The 24,051-nt window shown below is 36.7% G+C and overlaps 3 protein-coding genes across 5 annotated transcripts in view; 1 reads left to right on the top strand and 2 right to left on the bottom strand.

The window, feature by feature from the left end:
• Nucleotides 1-2,644: 2,644 nt before the first annotated feature.
• Nucleotides 2,645-11,507, bottom strand: LOC139152748 (oocyte zinc finger protein XlCOF22-like). The gene is made up of 2 exons (XM_070726070.1): nt 11,325-11,507; nt 2,645-7,145 (listed from the first exon to the last, which is right to left on the bottom strand). The coding sequence occupies exons 1-2, from the start codon at nt 11,391-11,393 to the stop codon at nt 5,310-5,312; spliced, it is 1,905 nt and encodes a 634-aa protein (XP_070582171.1). The 5' UTR covers nt 11,394-11,507; the 3' UTR covers nt 2,645-5,309.
• A 2,726-nt stretch (nt 11,508-14,233) lies between these two features.
• Nucleotides 14,234-23,137, bottom strand: LOC139152746 (GPI-anchor transamidase-like). 2 transcript variants are annotated; one of them, XM_070726066.1, is made up of 11 exons: nt 23,019-23,137; nt 22,276-22,332; nt 21,499-21,649; nt 19,971-20,047; nt 19,282-19,393; nt 18,719-18,815; nt 17,894-18,011; nt 17,351-17,461; nt 16,156-16,505; nt 14,899-15,711; nt 14,234-14,850 (listed from the first exon to the last, which is right to left on the bottom strand). In XM_070726066.1, the coding sequence occupies exons 1-9, from the start codon at nt 23,094-23,096 to the stop codon at nt 16,188-16,190; spliced, it is 1,119 nt and encodes a 372-aa protein (XP_070582167.1). In that variant the 5' UTR covers nt 23,097-23,137; the 3' UTR covers nt 14,234-14,850; nt 14,899-15,711; nt 16,156-16,187. The 2 variants fall into 2 exon arrangements, with proteins under 2 accessions (XP_070582167.1, XP_070582166.1); XM_070726065.1 differs by having other exon boundaries at nt 14,899-15,076; nt 16,251-16,505.
• A 50-nt stretch (nt 23,138-23,187) lies between these two features.
• The window catches only part of LOC139152744 (uncharacterized), a 33,827-nt gene continuing 32,963 nt past the window's right edge, over nt 23,188-24,051 (top strand). For both annotated transcript variants that reach the window (XM_070726064.1, XM_070726063.1), the window contains exon 1: nt 23,188-23,991. In XM_070726064.1, the coding sequence (XP_070582165.1) occupies nt 23,932-23,991 (60 nt within the window). In that variant the 5' untranslated portion in view covers nt 23,188-23,931. The remainder of the gene's footprint in view (nt 23,992-24,051) is intronic.

The raw sequence follows: 24,051 nt of genomic DNA, 5'->3' as shown, positions 1-24,051 counted from the left end.
TATCGTCCACATCTAAGTTAGAGTCTGATATAAGACGGGCTGCAGGGGAAGTGGCCAATGCCTGACATGCTTTTTTATCAGATATTATCGGATAAAACCGATAATATCGTCTGACATTTAAGTTAGAGTCTAATATTAGATGGGTTGGGAAGTGGCTGATGTTCTGACACAGTTTTATCAAATATTATCGGATAAAATCGATAATATCATCAAACTTTTAATTTAGAGTCTATTATAAGGCGAGTCGGTAAATTTCTTAACAAGTAACTTAATAAATAAATTTGACCTTACAAAGGAACTCTTAAAAGCAGTGTGCGGTCTGGGACACAATGATTTTTCTTGAATCATTGAGTTCAAGTTTCTGGTGGCAAGGAAGACTGGGCAATGGCCAAAGTTGAGGAGCATTGAGACTAGTTAATGGAATTGAAAAGTGTATTGATTTGCTCAACCATGTTATCTCAGGCAGAAGGCAGATCAGATGTTCTACTCAAAGGTTTTCTTACCTCCATGATTCCATCATTGGTCAGGTTTCTTTTTTTATTTACTGACAGTCTTGAGGTCAATTTGTGAACAAAAAATTGCGTCTTGAGAAGACTATACTCAAGGTGGAGAGAAAAGTAATGGGACTCTGAATTATTTAAGTAATAATGTACCCCTTCCAGGATAAGGCCAAAAAATAAAATAAAATGTGCTGTTCCGATAACATGGTTTTCAAAAATAGGGTAGGTAGATCGACAGGGATTTTTTTTTTCCAAAATATTTTTAAATTTATGCATTTTTCAGGGGTTCAGGGCGGTCAAACACTGGCCACAACATTTCCAGAAAAATGTATCATACAAATAAAGGAAAAAACTTAAAAGACATCCTTGTTCAAGCGAAAATCAAATGCCAAGTAATGAAGGTGTGATTTTACGGGATTTTTCTTTCCTTTTTTTTTTTTACTTTGGATTTTACCTTAAAAGTTTGGGGTTGGCAGGTAAAAAATAAGATAGGTTGGGTTATCGGAACAGCACAATTTTTTTGTTCATCCTAATAGACTCAAGCAAACTTTGCACGACATAATATACTGACAAAGCAGAGTACATCATGCAATGCAAAGTATGCTTTCGTCCATTGTGGGTCAGATGGGAGAACATTATTGCTATTATTTTATAGTTTTGACGATGCAAGGGCATTTTTAGGTAAAAGAAACACCCCATAGCCACAATGCTGGATAATCAGATACATTATCAGTGATAATCTGATGGGGTGGATGTGATAATCGGATACAATATCAGTGATAATCTGTTGGGGTGGATGTGATAATCGGATACAATATCAGTGATAATCGATGGGGGTGGATGTGATAATCGGATACAATATCAGTGATAATCTGATGGGGTGGATGTGATAATCGGATACAATATCAGTGATAATCTGATGGGGTGGATGTGATAATAGGATACAATATCAGTGATAATCTGATGGGGTGGATGTGATAATCGGATACAATATCAGTGATAATCTGATGGGGTGGATGTGATAATAGGATACAATATCAGTGATAATCTGATGGGGTGGATGTGATAATCGGATACAATATCAGTGATAATCTGATGGGGTGGATGTGATAATCGGATACAATATCAGTGATAATCTGATGGGGTGGATGTGATAATCGGATACAATATCAGTGATAATCTGATGGGGTGGATGTGATAATCGGATACAATATCAGTGATAATCTGATGGGGTGGATGTGATAATCGGATACAATATCAGTGATAATCTGATGGGGTGGATGTGATAATCGGATACAATATCAGTGATAATCTGATGGGGTGGATGTGATAATAGGATACAAAATCAGTGATAATCTGATGGGGTGGATGTGATAATCGGATACAATATCAGTGATAATCTGATGGGGTGGACGTCACAAAATTCACTGGTATTGATAAAGCTAAGCTGTAATATCATAATTAGTAGGCAATTTCATTTTTTACATTGCACTGCCAGGTTTCTTCAAATTTAGCTTCAGTGATGCAAATAAACGGCTGTTCAAGATCATATTTAGACTATGAGAAACAGATCCTTAATTATTTTTAGACCTGATGCAGTTACTTTGAAAATTGGAAAAGCACACAATTCTGCCATTCTGAACAAAAACGATGATTTACACGACTTTAAAGTTTCACAAAGAATGAAAGAATCAAGTTTAACTCTAGAAGAAAAGAGACTTCTCAGAATGTTAACCATAAAATCAGTCATCTCTTCCATTTGATCAGAATCATTGTAACCATGACAAAGCAAATATAAAATTTAAGGAACAGCATTAATGGTCATGACCATTAATTCATTTTCGCAATGGTTTCCTTTATCTTGTCTTAAACCGGGTTGAATATATGCACGATCACCCATTCATTCAGTATCTTTCAACATGTCAAACAATATAAGTAGTATCTCGTATCAGCCTCAGAGACAATTCTGTCCACCAGCAGAGCTATCAATCCAGGGTAGAAAATATGGTGGTTTCAATCGGGTTCGAACTCACAACGTACGGTACCCAGTCACTTAGCGGAGAAGCCACAGACAAAACTGCTGGGCCAAATCCCCAATCTCACAAAGATTGGTTCAATAACCGAGCTACGCTGTTATAATTTTTCTGACAATGAACTCTAAACTTTCTTTATTCATAATTGGTATCATTTTGTTGTACATCTACCAGATCTAAATCAACCCATATTTGAAGAGGCAAAGAAAAAATTCACTGTGACAAAAATTAAAGTATATCAGCTGTAGAAAAATTGCTTTAACCCAATTAAATTGGCAAAACTTTGACATTAGTAAAAATAGTACCATGGACACTTGGCTCACATTTGGTTCAATGTGGCAGGCCAGAGTGAGTGTACATAGGATTCATAGCTTCTATCAATCAATGGGCCTAAGCTTGCAATGATCATGATGTCAAGTGCATATGAACACATTTTGATGCATGGTCCATCAAATACCAAGGCAAAGGATGTAATGGTTGGCAACTGTTGCAATGGACACAAACATATACAACACCATGCAGCCTGGTACATCAAAATAATGATACAATCTGCTATACCAAGGTAAAAAGATGTCCTCTTGTGATATTGTAGTACATGGAATTAATGTACTGGTAAACAATATTTGGTAATTCATCAAGCAGTAATTTTTAAGGAGGTCTTTTTGTGTGTTTCTGCAAAAATATCACCAACATGTAAAATCTGGTCTGTGGTTAGATTTTAGCAGTTTGCAGGAATTCCCCCTTTTTTACCTCATTTGCATATTTTGGCACTGATATGTTCATTTGAACAAATTCACATCTCCACCTCTACGTGCACCTGTACATCAATTACTAGGATGGTGGGTGCTGTGGTTTTTGAGTTTTTGATGTCAATGGACATACATAGATACACACACACATCAACACTGACTTACCATATAAAGCTCTTTGGTATATATACCAAATGTGAGCTAAACAGTTTAGGAAAAGCTTGTTAAGATGTCAGGATTATGTAAAATGTTCAAAAACAATTATAAGAAACTCTGAGAAAATTTAAAGTGCCAATATTTACATCTTTTCTACAAAGTAATAAAATTTAACTGAAACTGGCCACAAACATGGTAATTTGTGTCCAAACAACGAATCTGTATTTCTCTACAGTACATTTGGATTCTTCCCCGCCTAATGACTTTCATGATTTGTTTTGTTAGTCCTGGGGATAACTCTTTTGCATTTGTTCTGCTCCTACAAAATTTTTAATCTCTCTTGAAAATTTGCCAGTGAACACTACACAGCAAAGCTGCCAAGAGACAAAAAATGTAATTACTTCAACCTTAAAAAAAAGCTATCAATCAATCTTCTTTTTTGCTGCAGATGCAAAAAGTCCCCTCCCACTATGGAAGAATTTATTGTTTAATTATGAGAGACATAAAAGAAAGAATAGATTAAAAGTAAAACATGAGGTAGAATGCACCTCGGGGACAGATATTCAGACTCATACTTTTTCAATTCCTTTTCTAATCTTCTACTTGTGGGGGTTCATTTTGAAGCTCTTGGTGTAAGAAAACTTTTCCCCAGCTTAGTTTTATGAAAACTAAAAATTTTATTTTTTCTTCATAGAGTTAACACGGGGATGGTAGCCATTTTGAATTTCAAATATTGGTAAATCTTGAGTAATTTTATTCTCTCTCACCAAACTTTGCACGGTGCCCCCGGATTTTTATTCTTTATTTTGAAAGAGAATGATTGAAATATTCCTTGAGGAAAATTTGAGCTAAAGTCTTTCATTTTCGAGGCACATACTACCTTACGAACATGAGCAAATTGTCAACAGTCAGAGTGTAAGGTAAGCAAGATTGAGAATCTAGTACAGTTGTTTTTTATCTTTTCCATCAATTATTGTGGAGAATCACATGTTTTGTGAATGAAAGTTCTTGTTTGGCAAGTACAATTTGACCTCATCTCATAAACACACTAACACATAACACTAGGATATTTTGAAACTTTGCAGAAACACTGCACAAGGTAATGTTTCAATTTACCAGAAAGCCCTATGAAGCTATGCCATGTTTACTTTTACCAGACCCAATGTTCCTAGAACAGTACAACTGTTCTTGAAAAAATAAAATGTACTTTATACACTGTAATACCCTATCACTGTTCAATATTGTTAACAGTGAGAAATATCATTGGAACTTCCCAAAAAATTTCTATCTATTTGGTAACACTATAGAATAGTGAGCCCAGGTTGTCAGCAAATTTACATAATTCATGGGTCTTGTTGCTTCAAAAAGCTATAAGAGACCACACTATTAACAAAGCCTCATTGTTTTTACAAGGACGATTTGGTGCCTATCTACTTCAGGTGCTCCATGTATTGTAATGCAACCGTAGAATGTGTCTTGGGGACAAAGATCTACAGACTCTCAAATTTTTATAATACTGTTCTGGTCTACAACTGAGTGTGGACTGATTTTGAAGCTGTTGGAGTAAATACAGTTTCTGCAATCTTGTATTTGTGATGATTCAACATTTACATTTTCCCACGGAGATAACACAGGGATGGAGGCCATTTTGAATGATACTCAAATATCAGTAAATTCGGAATAATATGAGAATGCTTGAAAGTTTCCTTGAGGAAACTTTGAGCAAAAGTCGAAGTCTTTCAATTTTGAGGCATATACTGCCTGAAGTATGTAAATTGAATGACAACGACTCTTTATCAATGGTGAACATTCAAAAATTGCCCACTGCACTCTCTACCATCTAATTAGCCAACTTCTCTATAGTTGTTAACTCATTTTTTGTTGTGTATTCTTATTATATGTTTTGTCAGATTTCCCTTTAATTTACAGGAATATTCACAGAACTGACACTGATACGGCCTCTCGAAAGAATGGGCTGACCTCATGTGTATTTTGACCTTTGATATGGTCGTGAACTTTCTGGGGCAAAGTTCACATCGGTGTAATTGATTTATAGATTTGTTGTGAAATTTTAAATGTGTCTGAAGCTTTGATTGGTGCTTAAACTGTTTCCCGCAAACCTCACACTGTACAGAATAATCACTATGAGTCTTTTTGAGATGAAGATTTAACAGAATTTTAGAGAGAAAACCTTTGCCACACTTTTCACAGATGAAACTGGCTACATTGTCTTGATGGTGTCGAGCTCTGTGATTATTCAATTCACGTAGAAATGAAAACTCCTTCTTGCAATCACTACACTGATGTTTGGACTTGATGTGAAATCTTCGGATGTGGGAGCTGAGACAAACGCCACTATTCAAGTGTTTGCCACAAAATTTACATTCAAACTTTCCTCTCTCAAAATGTCGTTTCATATGACTGTTCAAGCGATGTTTCACAAAAGTTGTGTATTCACAGTATTCACACTTAAGCTCTGTACCTTTATGTGCAAGCTGATGAAGTTTCAATGTCGAAAATCTGTTAAATGTCTCTCCACAAACATTGCAAATCAGAGAGTTCCTCTCCGATTCATGAACTTTTAGATGATCACGATGGGAATGATAACAGATGAATTTTCTCTCACAGATGTGGCACCCATAGATGGTCACCTTGGCCACATGATTTTCAAGTAAGTGTTCTTGCCAGGCTCTGATTGGAAAACACATTCCACAAAACTGGCATTTACGTTCAGAGCATAATGCTTTCTGCTGATGTACTTCCAGTCCATTTAAATCCTTTAATGATAAACCACACCTTTCACATAAATGTGGTTTACTCTCATTTGATTCTTTAAACATAGTTTCTATCTTTTCTTTGTGAAGCCTGAAATCTTCCTCAGAATAGTTTTTTCCAAGATGATGTCTGTGTGCAGCATTTGCCTTGATTGATTCACCCAGCTTTGATTTATCTGGGTTGTCAACAGCACCCTCTTCTGATTCAATATTTGCATCCTTTGTTTTTATTTCAGCATTTTCAAACACCCTTCTGGCATGATCATCAGGTGATTTCTCCCTCTTTTCCTCATTGCAGCCATGGTTGCCTGGCAACAAAGAAACATTTCCTCCATCAACATTTGCCAAAGACATCGCCTCATCTGCCATATATGGTATGGTTTCTGTATCAGGAGTTTCCTTTTTTGCCTCAGTTTCAATAGTAATAATAGTTGCTGTTTCTCCTTCATCACCAATTTCCAAGTATGACTCTTTCACCAACTTTTCTTTGGAAAAACATTCCATTTGAATTTCTTCAGTTTGCTCTCTTTTCACATCCTTCTCATCATTTTGGCAGTTGGTCTCTACGCAACTGTTCATGGTGTTGGTTACTATGCAACAGTCTCTTGTCATATTCTCATTATTTGATGCTCTGGCGAGAGTGTCACACAAGCAAGGAGGCTTCTCGACATTCTCAAGCTTTGAAGATTTTATATTGTTGATATGATAAGTTCTTTGCTGTGTACTGTACAATATTTGTTGACTGCATCCAGCATCTTCTACAAAGTGGAAATCTTGCTGCTTTGTCCGTAGAACATCCTGTGATTTTATTTTCAATCCAGAAGAACGGAATTCTTTCAGGAAGACTTCACTTCCCATGTAACTAGACCAGATTCCATCTTGTGAAACAAGGATAAACACTTGACATCCAAGCCTTTCTATTAATTCTTCACCCTGGAAAAGCAAAGTACACTTTCATTATCGTCAAAACATTCAATGGAAACATTTTTAGATACAATTTTTTGTTGTAATTTTCACAGAAAACAACAATGAAAAAACAACACTGAAAAGTCAATATGAGATTTTACCCCTAAAAATGTTCAGACTTTCATTAAAATAACAAAATTGGTCTGCAGTTTATATTTCCAAATTTCATTTATCTTTACAACATATCTTTTAAAATAAAATAAAATGCAGTAAGTTGGGATATCCATATGAGTAGAATGGTGGGGGAAAAAAGCACAACGTCGGTCAAATTTTAATTTCTCTTTACAGAGCAATAATTGACAGTGTTTAAACTTTTCCAGTTATGGTCTGATATGGTGATGCAACAAAAAAGGAGAAAGAAAGTATTGGCAGAATAGTTACGCTTGCTGCAAACTAATTTTATGTAAGTTGCTATCTTTTGAATCTTTACATACTTTATGACTGGCGTGTAAATCGCAAAAAATCAAACTGATGGTTCCCATCTGGCCTTTCACATTTTCCAGCTTCTTCTTTATTGAATTTTTTACTGTCATTTCTTGTGCATGTGTTCTATAAAGCACTGCCAAGGAACACTCCTTTCCGATTTTTCCTCGATTTTTTCAGGAAAATCGTTTGTAATTCCACACTTGATAGAAAGTAAAAAACTTTGCCATTGTTGTTTATTAATTTTCAAAGTAGTGGTAAAATCACAACATATTTTTTCAACACAAAAAAAACAAAGCTATAGCGGTATCGCATGAATATTCAAAAGAAATAAACTGACAGCACAAAAGTCTCATAATAAGGTTTACCTTGACGTACTCAATATATTTTAATTTCATCTCAGAGAAAGATCTTCATACTGTACTGCTCACGTTGATTTGTCCGTGATCAATGAAAGTTGCCATTGTTTATGCAATGTTTTTGTATGTATACCTGTCTTAGACCAAACTATGCCTTCATTACACAATGCACTAGCAATGATTTAATCTACAGGTGCCGCCAACCAAGCTGTTCGTGTAAAAAGGTGTTCGTGCGCAGTTTTTCAGCGGGCGGGCAAATTTTAAAACGAATCAGCGGGCGGGGAGAAAAAATCGATATTTACTGTGGGCGGGGAAGAAATTTCATTATTTTCAGTGGGCGGGGAGAAAATTTTGGACAGTGGGTACCTGAAAATACGTAGAGGGAGGGGAAAACCGTAGTGGACTGAAGTGAGGCATCATGGGCCAATGGCTTGAGCAGTGGACTCACGATCAAAGGATGGTGAGTTCGAGCCCCGGCATGGCTGTGGTGTTGTGTCCTTGGGCAAGGCACTTTATTCCTCATTGCTTCTCCCCACCCAGGAGTGATGGGTACCTGGTAGGACAGAGGTTGTTATGTGTGCGTTTAGCTCTGCTGCGCTTATTGGCTGCACATGTGAGCTGATGTCTGCTCCCCAGGGAGTTGAGTGGTATCATATTAGGTCCAGTGACCAGGGGTAATAATAATTGTAAAGCGCCTTGATCACATCTACTTGTGGATATGTGCGCTATATAAGAACCAAAAAAAAAAAAAAAAAAAAAAAGTTGAGGAAGAGGGGAGCAATGTTCCAAGGTATACTGCTAGCTGCTCGCACGGTTTTGTGTTGATTTTGGTTGCCTAGTGGGTATCTAGAGGGCAACGGGGAATTCAGTAGTGGGGAGAGGGCAGTGGGGAGCTTGAATTGTTGTGGGCAGTGGGCAGTGGGCAGACCATAGATACTGGAGGGCAGTGGGCATTAAAATTCAGTAGGAGGGCACAATTTCCGTGTATGCTAGTGGTAGGGCAGTTACGAACAGCTCTACTTTCCCTCAAAATTTTAGGTGAAGGTCAAAAACATGTAAAATTGGTATATTAGCCTTCAAAACATGTTTTGTGATGATTTTGTGAAATTGATGAAATTTATCAGTTGGTGGCACCTGAATCTAGCACGATGTGATTTTCAGTTATTCTATCTTTTTTCTATGACACCAATGTCTGGACCTAGAGCACCTATTTCAATCAACTTTATGGATCATTTCCAGTGTTGTGATGCATAGACGCTAGATGCTTTGACACAATGAAATATGAATGCACAAAAATAAAATGTTCTGATTTCAGTTGATGAAGCAATTACACCAATGTGATGCCATTCAAATTGGTAGGTTTCGGTTGAAGCATAGCGTTACTGTAACAGACGTTCATGCCGTAACCGATAGACTACCCGCAGTCAAGCCCCAACTGTTTAGAGCATGGATGTATTGTTGTTACGTCCATGGTTAGTGCATGGAGGTAGTAGAGAAGGAGTCACAACTGAGATAATTACGTTTATTACTATTGTGCACCATTGGTTTAATCCCTTTATGTCCATTGTTTAACACCCCTTTCCCGCCATGTGCGTTGCCGACGGTACCTTCGCAACCGAACCGAGTGAAATTAACCTGGGTTTGCTAATGCGACTCAGTTTCTCCACAGTGTCATAACGCCTGCGCAAAGACTGTATTTGCGTAGCTTGGGTCAAGTGCGTCATGATAGTGTAAGAAACGACACGTTCCGTCCACGAAAAGTGAAGTTACAAGGAATTTAAGTTTTTCATTCTCAAAATCTGGGTAATTTTAACGTCGTTTTTTATATACTTTACATTCGATCGCAGGAACCTTTCCTTGATAGAATGAAAGTTCTGATCACGAACTTTTCAATCGTGTACTGAGTATGGTGCAGCGGACTGCAGCACTGCCGTGAGCGTGGGTTAAACCATAGGGAATTGCAACAAAGTCAGTCCCCAGGGGTAGGGGTGTCTTGTCTAAGGACAGGGTTCTTCTTGCTATGGTTTATTTTATTTTAATATGTTTTACTATGATATATATTGCCAATAAAGAGTTATATTACCAACCTTTCTTTGCAGCTTTGGTGTCTTTGTCTTATGTTAGCGCTGGTTTTGTAACGATTTCTTTTTTCGTTCGTCCTTTGACAATCTTTAGCGAAGTTTTGTCACTGTGTTGCGTCTATTATCTTACCAGTTTGATTGCGTAATTCGCTAAGGCAAGCAAGGGCAGTAATTTAGTCTATTATCTGATGAGTTTGAGTGCCTAATTTGCCAAAGTAAACGAGGTAAATTACTAATCTGTGGACGCAGTCACCAGATTATCAACGGATTAACTTTGACAGAGTCACCAACGTATGCACCAGCAAGTCTTGTGTTATACCTTGCTGGTGCGTTCGTTGTTGACTTTGTCAAATTTAATCCGGTGATAATCCGGTGAGAGCGTCCACAGATTAGTAATTTACCCTTGATTACTTTGGCAAATTAGGCACTCAAACTCATCAGATAATAGACGCAGCATTGATAAAACGTATACGCAAGATTGTCGAAGGCAGTGCTAAGTTAAGACCGAAACACCAAAGGTTGGTAGAATATATCTTTATTAGCGATACAACGAAACACCTACCCACCCGTGGGGACGGACATGTAGACAACCCCTGTGGTTAAACTTGTAGAGTTTCCCGGGTGTTTATGACGCGACGCCAGCGACGCCATAGGCGACGCTGCGACGCTTTGTTCAATGCATACGTGTTGTTTTATATCGCGACCATTCATTAAAGTCATGGACGTAGCAGTTAAAAGCTGTGCTTTCTTATTTAACCTCATCATTAATGCCAGTACAACATGATAAAACACGGCAAGAACCAAGAACTGGATTTGGGAAAAAGTTGCCGTGTTAACAATGCTGCTCTACGATGTATGGCATTTTTTTTTGTAATCGCAAGCTATCATCAACTCAGTCTCCGCGCCTTTACAGATACAAAAGCTCCCTTCCTCAATTATCTGTTCCTCGACCTCTTTAACATCGTGTACATCAAAATCAGTGGAACGACTCGAACTTCCCGACGCGACGTTTGGACACGTGACGCCATGTTTGAAGATCTGTCAACTGCCGAGGGACGGCCGAAAACACCCGAACGACCCCGAACGAACTTAATCTTGTTTCCTAAATCCGAGAAAACGCGTTCGCAAGTCCCGTTGGTGCTAATGGAGTAGTTAGTAAGGCAAACAGCGGCCAAAACACATGGTCCCTTGATCTCCGCCTAGTTGTGACTCCTTCTCTACTACCTCCATGGTTAGTGTGTGTTTACTTGGCATTGCAGTAGATATCATACTTTTGTACTTACCCGATCAAAGAGTGAATCTATCATATCCCTCTTTGATATAGTTGATGATTTTATGGTTTGTTCAGCCATAGCTGTTTAACTCTAGAATAAATCACCAGTTTTGTGGAGGGACCGTGATTAAGTATTGTCAGTTGAAGCACGGTCTGAAGCATCTGTTTCGGATTCGTTCCCTTGCCAGTTCCCTCGCTGAACCTCTCAATAACCTTTGACCTTATCAAGAGTCGCAGTTGAGGGCGCACTGCGTTTCCAGCCCTCTATCACGTTTTCTGATGAATGTGGCAAAAAAGTTGTCGACATTGTAGAAAAAAATTAGTGCACTCCAATTAAACTTTCTTATGAAATTATTTGAGAAAAAATTCAGAAATGGGCCAGCTTATCAAAGTATTTCATAGCGAATTTGACAATAAACTGAAAAGTGATTGTTACTATCTCCATCCCAATTTCAAAGTCAACAACAACCGAACCCTAATGGTGTATGGGAATATGTTAAATACCTGGAGGTCACTCAGACTTACAAGAGTGAATTTACCCACATCAAACACAAGCTTCTTAGTGAAGTTCTGTGGTATAATGACAATATTCAGAATGAAGGAAATCTCTTTTATGAAAAATTGCCAAAGAGTAGAATTTTATTAAAGGCTTAAGGACATCTGGAATGATAACAGAAATGACTGGCTTCAACAATGGGAAATAATTGCAAAAATTAGAGGAGGTGCAAATAGACATGTGCAAGAGGAAATTAAGACAGGGTATGAAACACTCCTCAATGCTATTCCAGATTCCTGGAAACAAATCATCACTTCAAACATCCAAAATGAAGGAAAGTGAGAATTATGGTCTGACAGAAACCAACGTCAAAACTAAGTCACTTTATTGGAAATTAGTTGATAAGAAATGGCATGCAGTCGAACGTTAAATTGGTCGAAAATGGGCTGAGAATCTAAGTCTCACTGACAGTTAAAAAGCTATGAGCTTGCTAAGGAATTACCTATAGTCACAAAAGAATGCATTTGAATGTTGTTGTTTCTGTTTTATTTTTGATGCATAGACAACTAAAGCTGTGCAAGTCAGCTTGATTAATTTTTTTTTTGAAACTGATGTAAAACATTCCCAATGCGTGAATGCATGTGAAAAAGTAGTAAATAATTCAATGATTAAGGTAGCTAAATACCTTTTCGACACTTTCAGATTTTTATTTTTTCTCAATTGAACACGTCCCAAACCCCGATAAAGTATACATTTTCTGAAAGCCCTGATATAGAGCTATCCGACCAAGCACAGTACACGGTCATTATTTGCATAAGAGTCACGTGACAAGCGTTTTGCTGAAGCTTCAAAAAACCGGTTTTTCCCGCCTTATGCAAACACGCTGCAAGATTTCCGGTTAGAATTTCTTCATTGACAAGCCTTGACAATATCCTTCAAAACCGTGTCTGCGATTTTTTCCCGGAGGCTCCATTCAAATTATATGGCGTGATAATTAAAATTCCTTGAAAAGCAACTTCATCTAACACCTTTAAGAGCGCATTAAAAAAAAACAAAGGCATAAAGAAAATCGCAGACAGGTTTTGAAGGATATTGTCAAGGCTTGTCAATGAAGAAATTCCAACCGGAAATCTTGCAGCGTGTTCGCATAAGGCGGGAAAAACCGGTTTTTTGAAGCTTAAGCAAAACGCTTGTCACGTGACTCTTATGCAAATAATGACCGTGTACTGTGCTTGGTCGGATAGCTCTATATCAGGGCTTTCAGAAAATGTATACTTTATTGGGGTTTGGGACGTGTTCAATTGAGAAAAAAATAAAAATCTGAAAGTGTCTAAAAGGTATGTAGCTACCTCAATGATTGTTAAGTCACAGACCTTTTCAAAAGTCTGATAAGTTGTACATGAGTGAAAAACATCAGCAATGTGAGGTCTGGGACACATAATAATTTTACCTGCATTGTTGAATTTAGATCTCATGACAAGGAAGACAATGCAATGGCCACAATTGAGGACCTCTGATACTGGTCTATGGACTTGACAATTGTATGGATTTGCTCAACAATGTAATTTCTGGCAGAAAGCAGACCGGCGTTCTGTTCCTAAGTAGTCAAGTTTCTTTTTGTTTTCTTATTTACAGACAGTCTTGAGGTCAATTTGTGAACAAAGCATTACCCACTGAATAGTTTACTCCAGGTGGAGAGTGACATAATGGGACTCTAGAATTATTTCAGCAATAATGTACCCCTCCCAGCTCGTAAAAGACGAAAGCAAGCTAGAGTCAACTGTGGACTGTGAAGGGGTTCATTATTGCTATTGTTTTATAGTTTTGGCAATGCAGGTGAATTTGTAGTCGTAGCAAACATCTGGATCCACAATGCTAGAAAATTCAGTACTTTAATATGAATTTTCGAAGAAGAAGTTACATTAACTTATACATTGAGATGTTATCTGAAAGCATAAACTGTTTACGTTGTGCATGTCATTAATGCAAAAATGTCTTTTAAAAATGTCTTTCGATGACAGACAGTAAAGCAACTTTGATGTGTACAAACTTGTATATCATTTATTTCAAAACATGTTAGATACCATGTTGATTCATTTCGTGTCATTTCAGGTCAATTTCAAAAGATTTTCATTCAACAGATGATTGCAACAGTGACTGATAGAAAGAAGTACAGCTGGGTTGAATTTTTCTCCCCAATTTCCCTGTAGTGCAGAGGGTTCCCATTTCCCACACCCTAGTTAAACAGTTGTTTTTAAGAAAGTGAAAGTGTATGTATGAACTGATGAGAATTGTATTTGAGAAAAGAAGTCATTTTAATAACTGAAATTATAAAAACATTCTCACTTCACATCCAGGTTGAGGAAAATGGTCAAGATATGGCTAACGTTTTTCTGATACATCATTTTAGCAACTGCAATGTATATTTCATACAACTCAACAATTTTCTTTATTCATAATTTGTATCATTTCGTTGTACATCTACCAGATCTAAATCAACATCCATATTTGAAGAGGCATATGAAAAAATTGTTCGGACATATAGGAAAGTACATCAGCTGTAGAAAAATTGCTAAGTTAACCAGTTTAACTGGCAAAACTTTGACGATATCTTTAAAAAGTAGGAAAAGCTCATTTAGATTTCAGGAGTTCTGTAAAAGTCTGAAAAATCAAAATATGTTCAGAAATTAAAAGAAAACTTACATTCTCATATTTACATCTCTTCAGTAAAGTAATAAAATGTAACTCAAACTGGTCACAAAAATTTGTGTCCAACACGCCAATTCGTATTTCTCTACAGTACTTTTGGATTATTCTGCTCCTAAGGATTTTCACAATTTGTTTTGTCAGTCCTGAGGGATGACTCCCTTGCCTTTGTTCTACTACTACAAAATTTACAATCTCGTCTGCTATTTTTTGTTTCACATTTGCCTATGAACACCACACAGTAGAGCTGAGTCAAAATACCTGTCTTGTAAACTGTGATCAATGTCAGTGAAATATTTTCTTATGTATCACTCTTCAAAACCGTAGGCCATAGCTCCAAATGGTTGGGATAGATGACAAATTGCATCATTGAACATTTTACTTCAAATCTTCTAGGCTGAGATGTTGACCTCAATGTGGACTTCTTAAAATTAAAGGCATTCACATGCTGATCAAGGTGTTCATAGTTTGATGAGAGACATTGACACTGATAAAGACACAGCTATGAATGCACCAAACACTACGACAAATGGTACAGGTAGCTTGGTTGCATGCTCAACCTGTTAGGAATAAGAAAGAGGAAATATAGCATTAAGATTTCATGAAAATTTATGCAAATTTTGGAAAACTGCATTACAGGCCACTGTTGAAGTCTTCACCATCAATTTGACAAGTCATCTGTTGAGTTCAGTGAAAAAGTAACGCAAAATATGTATTTTTTAAAGTCAAACTGCATTTCTCTAAGCATATTGCTGACTACCTAGTGATGATCAACCTCTCAGCAGCCTGGTATGTATGCATTATTGTAAGAATCACTAAGTGATCATCCTCTAATCCTCCCCTGTCTTAAACATGTCTTGAAAATTCAAAACGCAAAATCATCAACTTTCTTAAAGCAAATAAAAGCCATGCATTTAAGGAAGTTTAGGCCTCAAAATGAAAGACTTAAACTTTTAATTAAACTTTCTTTTTATAATAAAACATTCTCGTTCAAAATCAAGAATAAAATTTAGGGTTCACCATAAAACTTTATGTATCAGAGAAAAAATTGCCTAGCATTTACCAATATTTGATATTCAAAATTGTTGCTATCTCTGTGTTATCTCTAAAAATGAAATTCCCAAAGTTCACAAAACTGAGCCGGTAAAAATTTATTTCCTCCATATGCTTCAAAATGAACCTCCACAAGTTGTAGCTTAACCCTTTCACCACCATGGTTTGGCCCAATCCCATTGTTATCAATAGTGAGTGTGGACCTGTTTACAGGGAATTGGGGGTGAACAGCTTAAGGTAGTATGCGTCTCGAAAGTGAAAGACTTAAACTTTTGCTCAAACTTTCCTCAAGGAATCTTTCAATCATTCTCTTTCAAAATCAAGAATAAAAATTGGGGGTCACCGTGCAAATTTTGGTACTAGAGAGACAAATTACGCAAGATTTACTGATATTTGAAATTCAAAATGGCCGCCATTCCTGTGTTAACTCTATGGAGAAAAATAAAATTTTCGATTTTCGAAAAACTAAGCCAGGGAAAAGTTTTTTTTCACCAAGAGCTTTAAAATGAGCCCCCACATGTGGTATATCAGAAGAGAATTGTAAAAGTTTGAGAGTCCGAATATCTGTCCCCAAGGTGCGTTCTACCTTAAAAAAATGTAAACTGTCTGACAGTCTGACTATCTGTCCTTGAGGTACATTCTCCATATGACTGAATTCACATGATCTAGTGAAAAACTTACCTGTTTAGTATCTTCTTTGTAATATTTTGGAAACTGCTCTGCATATTTGAGTTGACTTTGGCTTTTCTTCGATCTAGTGATCCCTTCTTTTGGAGTTCTGTTTGGTTTCTCCAGACTTATCGTTGTAACATTCAGTTCAACGTTCCTCACAGATCCAAAGAAATCCGTAATCAGTACTTTGTCGATGTCACGGGGAAACAGATCAGTCCTCCAACCCACTGTTGAGATGCATTTGCTCTTGGGACAAACTTGAAACTATAAATAGACCGAATTATAATCATATAATGCAGTTTCAAAAAATATATTTAACAGTCTGTATATTAATTCCATTTCCACTTGCAAGGACCAGCTTACAGTTGAGGACTGCCTTGTCAAATCTAATTGAAATGGAAGTTCACTTGATCAACTTTCAGATCAATCTTTCTTCCATCATCAAATAATGTTCATTACAGGGACAGCAGCTTGAACTTTCGATGACTTTTTCACTTTTCTGATTCCTACATTAACTATATTCTTTATTCTAGTCCCGAAAGTATACTGTGATGCACAAATTTCAGTTTGGCAACTCAGCCTCTCCATGTGTAGACTGCAGTATTAATGTTGGCAAGTAAATCTTAATTCGGACAAAAATGAAAAAATGTAAACAAAAAACAATGCACTTTACATGTGCATATGTTATGTGTTTCACCACCATTGGGAGTACAACAAGAACTTTCAACCTACATTTGAGGTTCAAAAAATAAAACTCTTGCAAAAAATCAGCAACAGTTACAGTAACTGTCAAATCATTGAAGTATCCATCAAGAGTTAGAATATGAATGCTTATTTCATTTCATGCTTTAGAATATCAAAATAACACTATTATTCATTGTTTTGAACCCGAGATGTCCACAAAACAAAACACATTTATTGAACAAAATTCAACTTTGTAAAGAAAAGATTAACCCTTACAGCATCATGGTTTGGTCCAAACTCATTGTTGTCAATGGTCAGGGAATTGTAGGGTGAATGTGTTATAAATATTCTGGTAGTTAAACCGTCATTTTGATCTACTGGAGTCACTCAGTTCAAAGATGAAAACATAGTACACACAACATTACCAGTTCTCCTAGGCTGTTTTGACTCGTTGGTTGGACTTTCTCCAAGAAATCCAGAAGATAGTAGGTAAATCTATCAATGATGTAGACACCAATGGCTGGGTCAACATGATGCTGAAATAAAAAGAAAAGTCATTTGACATTGCTTATGTGACGTAAGTTGGGCAGCAAGTTTCAATGTAAGTAAACAAAGTAGATTTGAAATATTTTTCTCTGTTTTTTTATTTACATGATAATATACCATTGTTCTGGGACTTTGTTTTTATTTTTCTAGTTCCTGAATGTACCTCAAACAGCTGCACAGACCAAAATAAAACATGTTTGCCAACAGTATTCATTAGAAAGTCTTATCTAGCATTTACTGAGATATTAGTAAATTGTCTGACCAAACATCAGATGCTGTCTGGTAGATGTTTATTACACAAAATCACAGACATTTTTGTGTTCCAAAGAAACTACTATGACCTTGAAGCTGGTCCATGTAATTTTTACCATAAAATGTCATTATTGACCCATATAGTACCATGTTATTCTCATCATACTTACCGACAAGGAATCCTCCCCAACCTGACTGCTTGCTACTGCCACAATATTTGGGGAATAGAATTTGTGATACATGGATGCTGCTTGGCATGTGTCAATGATGTATAATATCTCATGGTATCTGGAATACAGATGTGTGAAAATACACTATTAATGATAAAAATGAAGATGTAAATATATTGAAGCAGTTTTAGAAATATCAATATGCAACCTTTATCTGTTTCTTTGTATTGATTTCCTTGCAAAGTCTAGGTAATATGCCAATGTAGACTAACATTACGCTGTTGTACTGGTAGATGTTGGCAGTTTGGGATTATATGGTATGCATGCTGGAGGACGTTGGGGGAGCTGTTTTGTCAGCCTTTGGAACTAAATTGGCATGCTATACTGTAATTAATACTGATCATGAACAGCTGCTGGTTTTATAAAACAATCTACTCCAATAATTTGGGCAATTTGGCTAATTACAGCCATCCAATCAGTGCAAATTATGAACAATCTACAAGCTGACTTTATCCTTTTACCAACATGATTCATTCTAAACCCCACTGTAACAGATAACGATTGTAGACCTGTTCACAAGGAATTTTGGTGAATAAGTTTAAATATGAAGCAAAGTTCCTACACACACCTCAAACACACAAAGACACAAAAGAGAAGTCAACAACACATGATGATAAAATTGGCAGCCTTGGTAACCAAGTGCAAATAATACACTACAACTTCAAGAAATACTCTTACCATTAACAACTAACCATAACATAACTCTGCAATTTGAGCATTTCAATTGTCATGAAAATTATCCAATCAGCTGAAACACTAACTCACCTTCTTTTTTGCCACATTTGTTCAAACGCATCTGCCAATTCTATACTGGAGATTTCCTCAGCATCTTGGAACTTCAAGAATCCATCGCCTCCATGACCTATACACACAAAAAATATCATAACGTGGATATAAAATGTATCTCACTAGATATTCATCATTTCTAGTTTGATTACACATTCTGAGGATGATAATATCAAACCTGATAAGGAGTTAAGTTTACAAATATCAGATGTTTTGCTATAGTTTCTGCCAACAGGTGCTCAATGAAATCCTTTCAGTCCTGATTTTCTGGTGACTTACCAGAGCTAGCCCTGTACCGGTTTATCGGAATTTAGGCCTGAAAGAGTTACGTTCAGCCAAACACGGAGACAAACTCCCTAATGGCAACATCCAGTCTGAACTTTTAAAAATTCATCTTCCTTGCGCAAAGGTAAATAATTATCACATTTACATATTTTGGTACACTTTTCAAACTAAAGTTACAGATATGTTGTGTGTAGTTGCTGTGATCTATGGAAGTTAATCATATTTTGTCATATCAACAAACCTGAGACTATACAAACCTGTCATATATACCAAGATATTGCTTCTGTCATCAGACTGAAGTCTCTTTGATTTTGTTGTACTTTCCGGCAATCTGCCTGTCATAACTCTGACAAAATTCTCTACAGTCACCTGGAGGATATAAATAACCAACATTCTTTACAGCGAACAACTTGAATATAAACCCCTATATACGGTAGGGGTATAGGGGTAGCTCTGGTAAGTTACCAGAAAGTCAGGCCTGAAAGGGTTAAGCACCATGAGAAATTAAATAAGCAAGCCTACATTACACAAATTTGACAAGTTTAAAAATTTTGCTGAGACTTTCCTCTTTCACAGTAATGAACATAAATCAGGGGTCACTGAGCAAATTTTGGTGTCAGAGGAGCAAAGTACCTACAATTTACCCTTACTTGATATTTGATTGTTGATATTATAAATACATCTTTTGTTAAGCCTATGGGGAAAAAAATAAATTTTTGTTTTTTAACAAAAAAATTGGAAATTTTGTTCAGTCCACAGGCTATAGTAGCAGAGCATCAAAGTATCATAAAAGTTTGAGTGTCCCAAAACTATCCTCAAGGCATATTTTACCTTCATAATCCATGCAAGTTTGTAGTTTTAATGTGTCTGAATTTCATATAGAGCAGTGAATTTTCCATGACAATTATAACTTCACAGCTCATTACCACATGCAAGTTGTACTCACATCATATCCTCTGTAGTCTACTTCCACATTATCTCCATAGACATTGATATGTTGATTTGCATTGTTGAATACTGTAGCTGAAAGAGAAAACCAAAATACGTCATTTGTCAAAAAGCAAATCAAAAGTAGAATTCTGACCCAGAAGCACAGATGTTATCATAAACACAACAGAGTGAGACAAAACCTATGTCAACTGCACTCACATTTCTGCTGATGATCCCAAATATGATAATGAAAATACTACTAGTGCTGGGTATATGCTGAGATGAAACCTACAGAAAACTGGAGAACCAAGGTAACATATACTGGTTTGTGCCATTTTACTGGAATTTACAATTTACAAAACTTATCCATGACACTGAGAAGACAAACTGCATGGCACCTGGATCTGTTGGACTAATTTTGCATGTTTAATTAAAAAAATATATATTTCAATTATGATAGATAGATTCATTTGTCAGCTGAAACGCAACACTATACTGTTATACAGCGTAATGTTCAAGAGTATCATACAACCTGGTAGAAACCAGACCTACTCCTGGATGAAATGTTAGACAGACTGTGGAGCACTTTACGCAAAAGGGACCGTAGGCGTGATGCAGACACCATGTAGAGCAACTGATTTTAGCTTTATAGTTATGTTATGTTATGTTATATTTATTTATTAAAGTGTCATGTGTGGTCTTAAACAGCTTTGTAGTTGTTTGATAATGACATTCAGGTCTGTACTTCACACAAAAACACTTGTACAGCTCTGAAAATCAACTACGGTCAGCAAAAAGGCAAACTCCCCTATGTGAATACGGCATGATCGTACTTAATCTCATTCCAAAACCTTACACAATAGATCCTTCACAACACTGCCACTGTCGAACATTTACGGGTTTTCTGTTTTGGTGTTAAGTTCTTCTTTCTTTGTTTAATTGAGCTTGTTTTCAATTTACACATTGCAAGTTCTAATAACACAAAGGTAGTATGCACCACAAAAGTGAAAGACTTAAAAACTTTCACTTTCAATGAAACTATCAACAATTCTCTCACCAAATCAATAACAAATACTGGGGGGCCACTATGAAAATTTTAGTTGTACTTTAAATTTTCTGATATTTGACATTCAAAATGACCACTATTCCAATATTAACTCTTTGGGAAACTGAAAAAGTAAGCCTGTGAAAATTTTATTTACCAGAATGTTTTTGCTAAGGTTGGGGAACATTGGTAAATGATTTGGGAACCCCGGTAACATTTCTACTGTCCCCCGATCTGATTGCATTGATATACCAAGGGGACCCCGGTAAAATGACTGGGGAACCCTGGTAACATTTACCGGGGTACCGGCCTTAACAAAAACACTGTACCAGAAATGTATTGAAAAAATTTGACAGCATAAATATCTGTCCGTGAGGCGGACTCCAGATTAATTAGATATCAGAGCAATTTTTATAGACATTTGTTCGAAATGTAGTTTTAGTGATATTGCATGGTTTAAATCTTTTTCACATCGCTGACAATGGTGCAAAATTCATACCTGGTCTGGGATTCCTAGCATTGCATGCTATGTCATCAGCTAACATTAGTATGATTTGGCTGTCTGGTATGCCAAGGCGTTTGACAGTTCTGTACATTGACAGTGTATTGGCAACATGTCTGTAGTTGAACCAGAAACGTGATGTGCAAACCTAAAGTGAGCCATAACAGAGAATTAGTAAAGAAAAGTAGATCTTGAACAGTACTGAAAATAAAGATGTGATATTGTGATCAAGTGTCCTCGTTACTGCTTTCATGGAAGGGAAAATTTCTCAGCACTAAGATGATATTTGAATACTGTCTCATATGTGATATTTAATGCTGAGATGGTCGATGGAACAAATATGGATAAGCATCGCAGAATTAACCCTTTACCTGCCAAGTTCATATTTCACTATCAGGTCAAGTTGGTTAAAACAGTAAAGTAAAACATGTCCCATATGATGCATTTTAACAAAGACTTGAAGATTTGAAGGTCCCTGAAGACAGAGATACTGTAAACACGATTTTTACAGACTAAAGCTGCTATAACACACCAAGCCAAGTGGGTGAAAATACATTTGGTTTTGGCTCAATATTCCTCTTGTAGTACTGACTTGGTAGATGGGGAGGTGATACTGTCTGCCAGGTAAAGATTAAAGAGTTAGGAGAACTGAAAATAAATGTTTCTGTAATCTGTTCAAAATAAAGCCTTAGATATTTAGAGTTTTGTGTAAGTAGGTTCTGTTAGGAAGGAGATGAGGAGGGAAAGTGATAAAGGATTTTATAAAATACTAACCAAGACTGCCCAATTGTTGGTGTGGCCACTCTGAAAAAAACTCTGTGCTTCAGATTCCTGTAAATTTAAAAATTATACATTTTCAAATATCAACAAAATTTGACAATGTTCCTGATGTGGTACAAGGAACTATGTGTTATATGTGGAGGTTGCATCTATATTAAACTCACGTTTGCAAAAATACTTTTTTGTGATAATATTTGCATGCCAGTTCTATTTCTAAGTGTCATCCCAGAGACATGGATCCATGGTTCGTAAGCAAATGCCTTGTATTCATCCATGTATAAAGTGTTGAGAACCCTTCCACTGTCTACTTTTCCCCGTGAGTTTCTTGTTATACCAGGCCAAAACCGAGGCCATGGGCATATTTGTCAGTGTGTTGACCACCCCTTTGTTTGAAATGGTATAACCCAGCTGGCAATCTTGACAGACAGAAGCGCGGTTTTCCCCCCTGAAAATCCTGGCCGGATACGAGACGAAAATCCGAACAAAAGTGAAGTTTCTTGCCTGAACAGATTACAAATACCTTTACACATCCAGATATTTGCTCGAAAGAGTAAGAAAGACTATATCATCATGTGTCGCGGGCAGTCCCGGGCCATAATTTAATAGCAGGACTCCGTAAGTGGTTGTAACAATTGAGAACAGCAGTTGCACGTCGGGCGATTGCAATTACTACTACCATGTACATGAAATGCAATATTCCAATATTTTTTCGAAGCTAACAGCAGAGATACACTTACCGGAGAGGTAAGACAGCCGTAATCCACGAAGACTATGAGAAGAAACCATACACAAAATTTAATTGTGGACGTCGCCATTTTGAGATTGCTGTTAAGTTATCCTCGTTCGCATTTAAAATCATTCGTAGATATATTAGCGTAAATACCTTCATATTGCACATGTTTTAGTAGCTGAGATTCCCAATTTTACGTAAAATTATATTATAAAAGTGTAATAGAGCTTGGTCTGTAGGTGATCGGGTTTAATTATGGTGATTAATTACAGGCAGTCTTCGATTTTCAGTTTGATCGAGGTCATAGGTCACATTGTAAAGTGTGTGCGTTTCTGCGTGTTTCAACAGAAAGATTCACAAAAAATTTCCATATTCTGAATTTTGATATCATTTCCGTAAGTGTTAAAGCCAAATGGTAAGAATATTTCGGTGACCCTGATAAAACTTTGAACCAATTAGACAAAACGAAATGAATAGTGCATGGTAACCAGACACTATTATAAGCCAAATTACTATTGGTCAATTTTACAGTCACATGATTCTACTGTTATATGCCGATTTACTTAAGAAATTTTCGGTCTGTATTTTTTATGCTCCGCGATCTCCTTGAAAAATTTAAAAGATAGGAAAATAAAATAACGGAAATCTTAGGAGGCGATTATATCACTTCAAGAAATTATTATTTAGTCCCGCAAAAGTTGGGGCAGTCAGACTATAGCTCCGCCCACTTTTTATTCACATGTTGTCTGTTCCCGTGTTTGTATTCATAATCATTCTGTAATTGTTTGCCCTGGATACGGACGTCGAGAGCTGTAGTAACGTGGGAATAGGTTCGTACAAGAAGACCCTTACAACGATACGAACCATTTCAAAAGCGAAAAGGTGGCTTTACCCGAAAGTTGAAGAGCTCATCGTTCGACATGACGACCGAGGACACGAAGGCATATCTCTCGGCGCGGGAAATTCCGCAGCTTTTCGAGGTGAGTTCGGGAATAGAGCTCTGTTCATCGATCCATGTATGTCCCAACTTCAATGTATTA

The sequence above is a fragment of the Ptychodera flava genome, chromosome 16, assembly GCF_041260155.1.
Source record: "Ptychodera flava strain L36383 chromosome 16, AS_Pfla_20210202, whole genome shotgun sequence".
Lineage (NCBI taxonomy): Eukaryota > Metazoa > Hemichordata > Enteropneusta > Ptychoderidae > Ptychodera > Ptychodera flava.
This window is presented reverse-complemented; position numbering and strand designations above follow the sequence as displayed.

Coding starts and splice junctions, on each gene's coding strand:
- LOC139152748 (XM_070726070.1), bottom strand. CDS start 11,393: ATGGCTGAACAAACCATAAAATCATCAACTATATCAAAGAGGGATATG. Junction 7,146..11,324: donor TAGATTCACTCTTTGATCGG/GTAAGTACAAAA, acceptor TTGCTTTTCCAG/GGTGAAGAATTAATAGAAAG.
- LOC139152746 (XM_070726065.1), bottom strand. CDS start 23,096: ATGGCGACGTCCACAATTAAATTTTGTGTATGGTTTCTTCTCATAGTC. Junction 20,048..21,498: donor TGCTAGGAATCCCAGACCAG/GTATGAATTTTG, acceptor TTTCTCTTTCAG/CTACAGTATTCAACAATGCA. Junction 15,077..16,250: donor ACAAAGAAGATACTAAACAG/GTAAGTTTTTCA, acceptor TATTCCTAACAG/GTTGAGCATGCAACCAAGCT.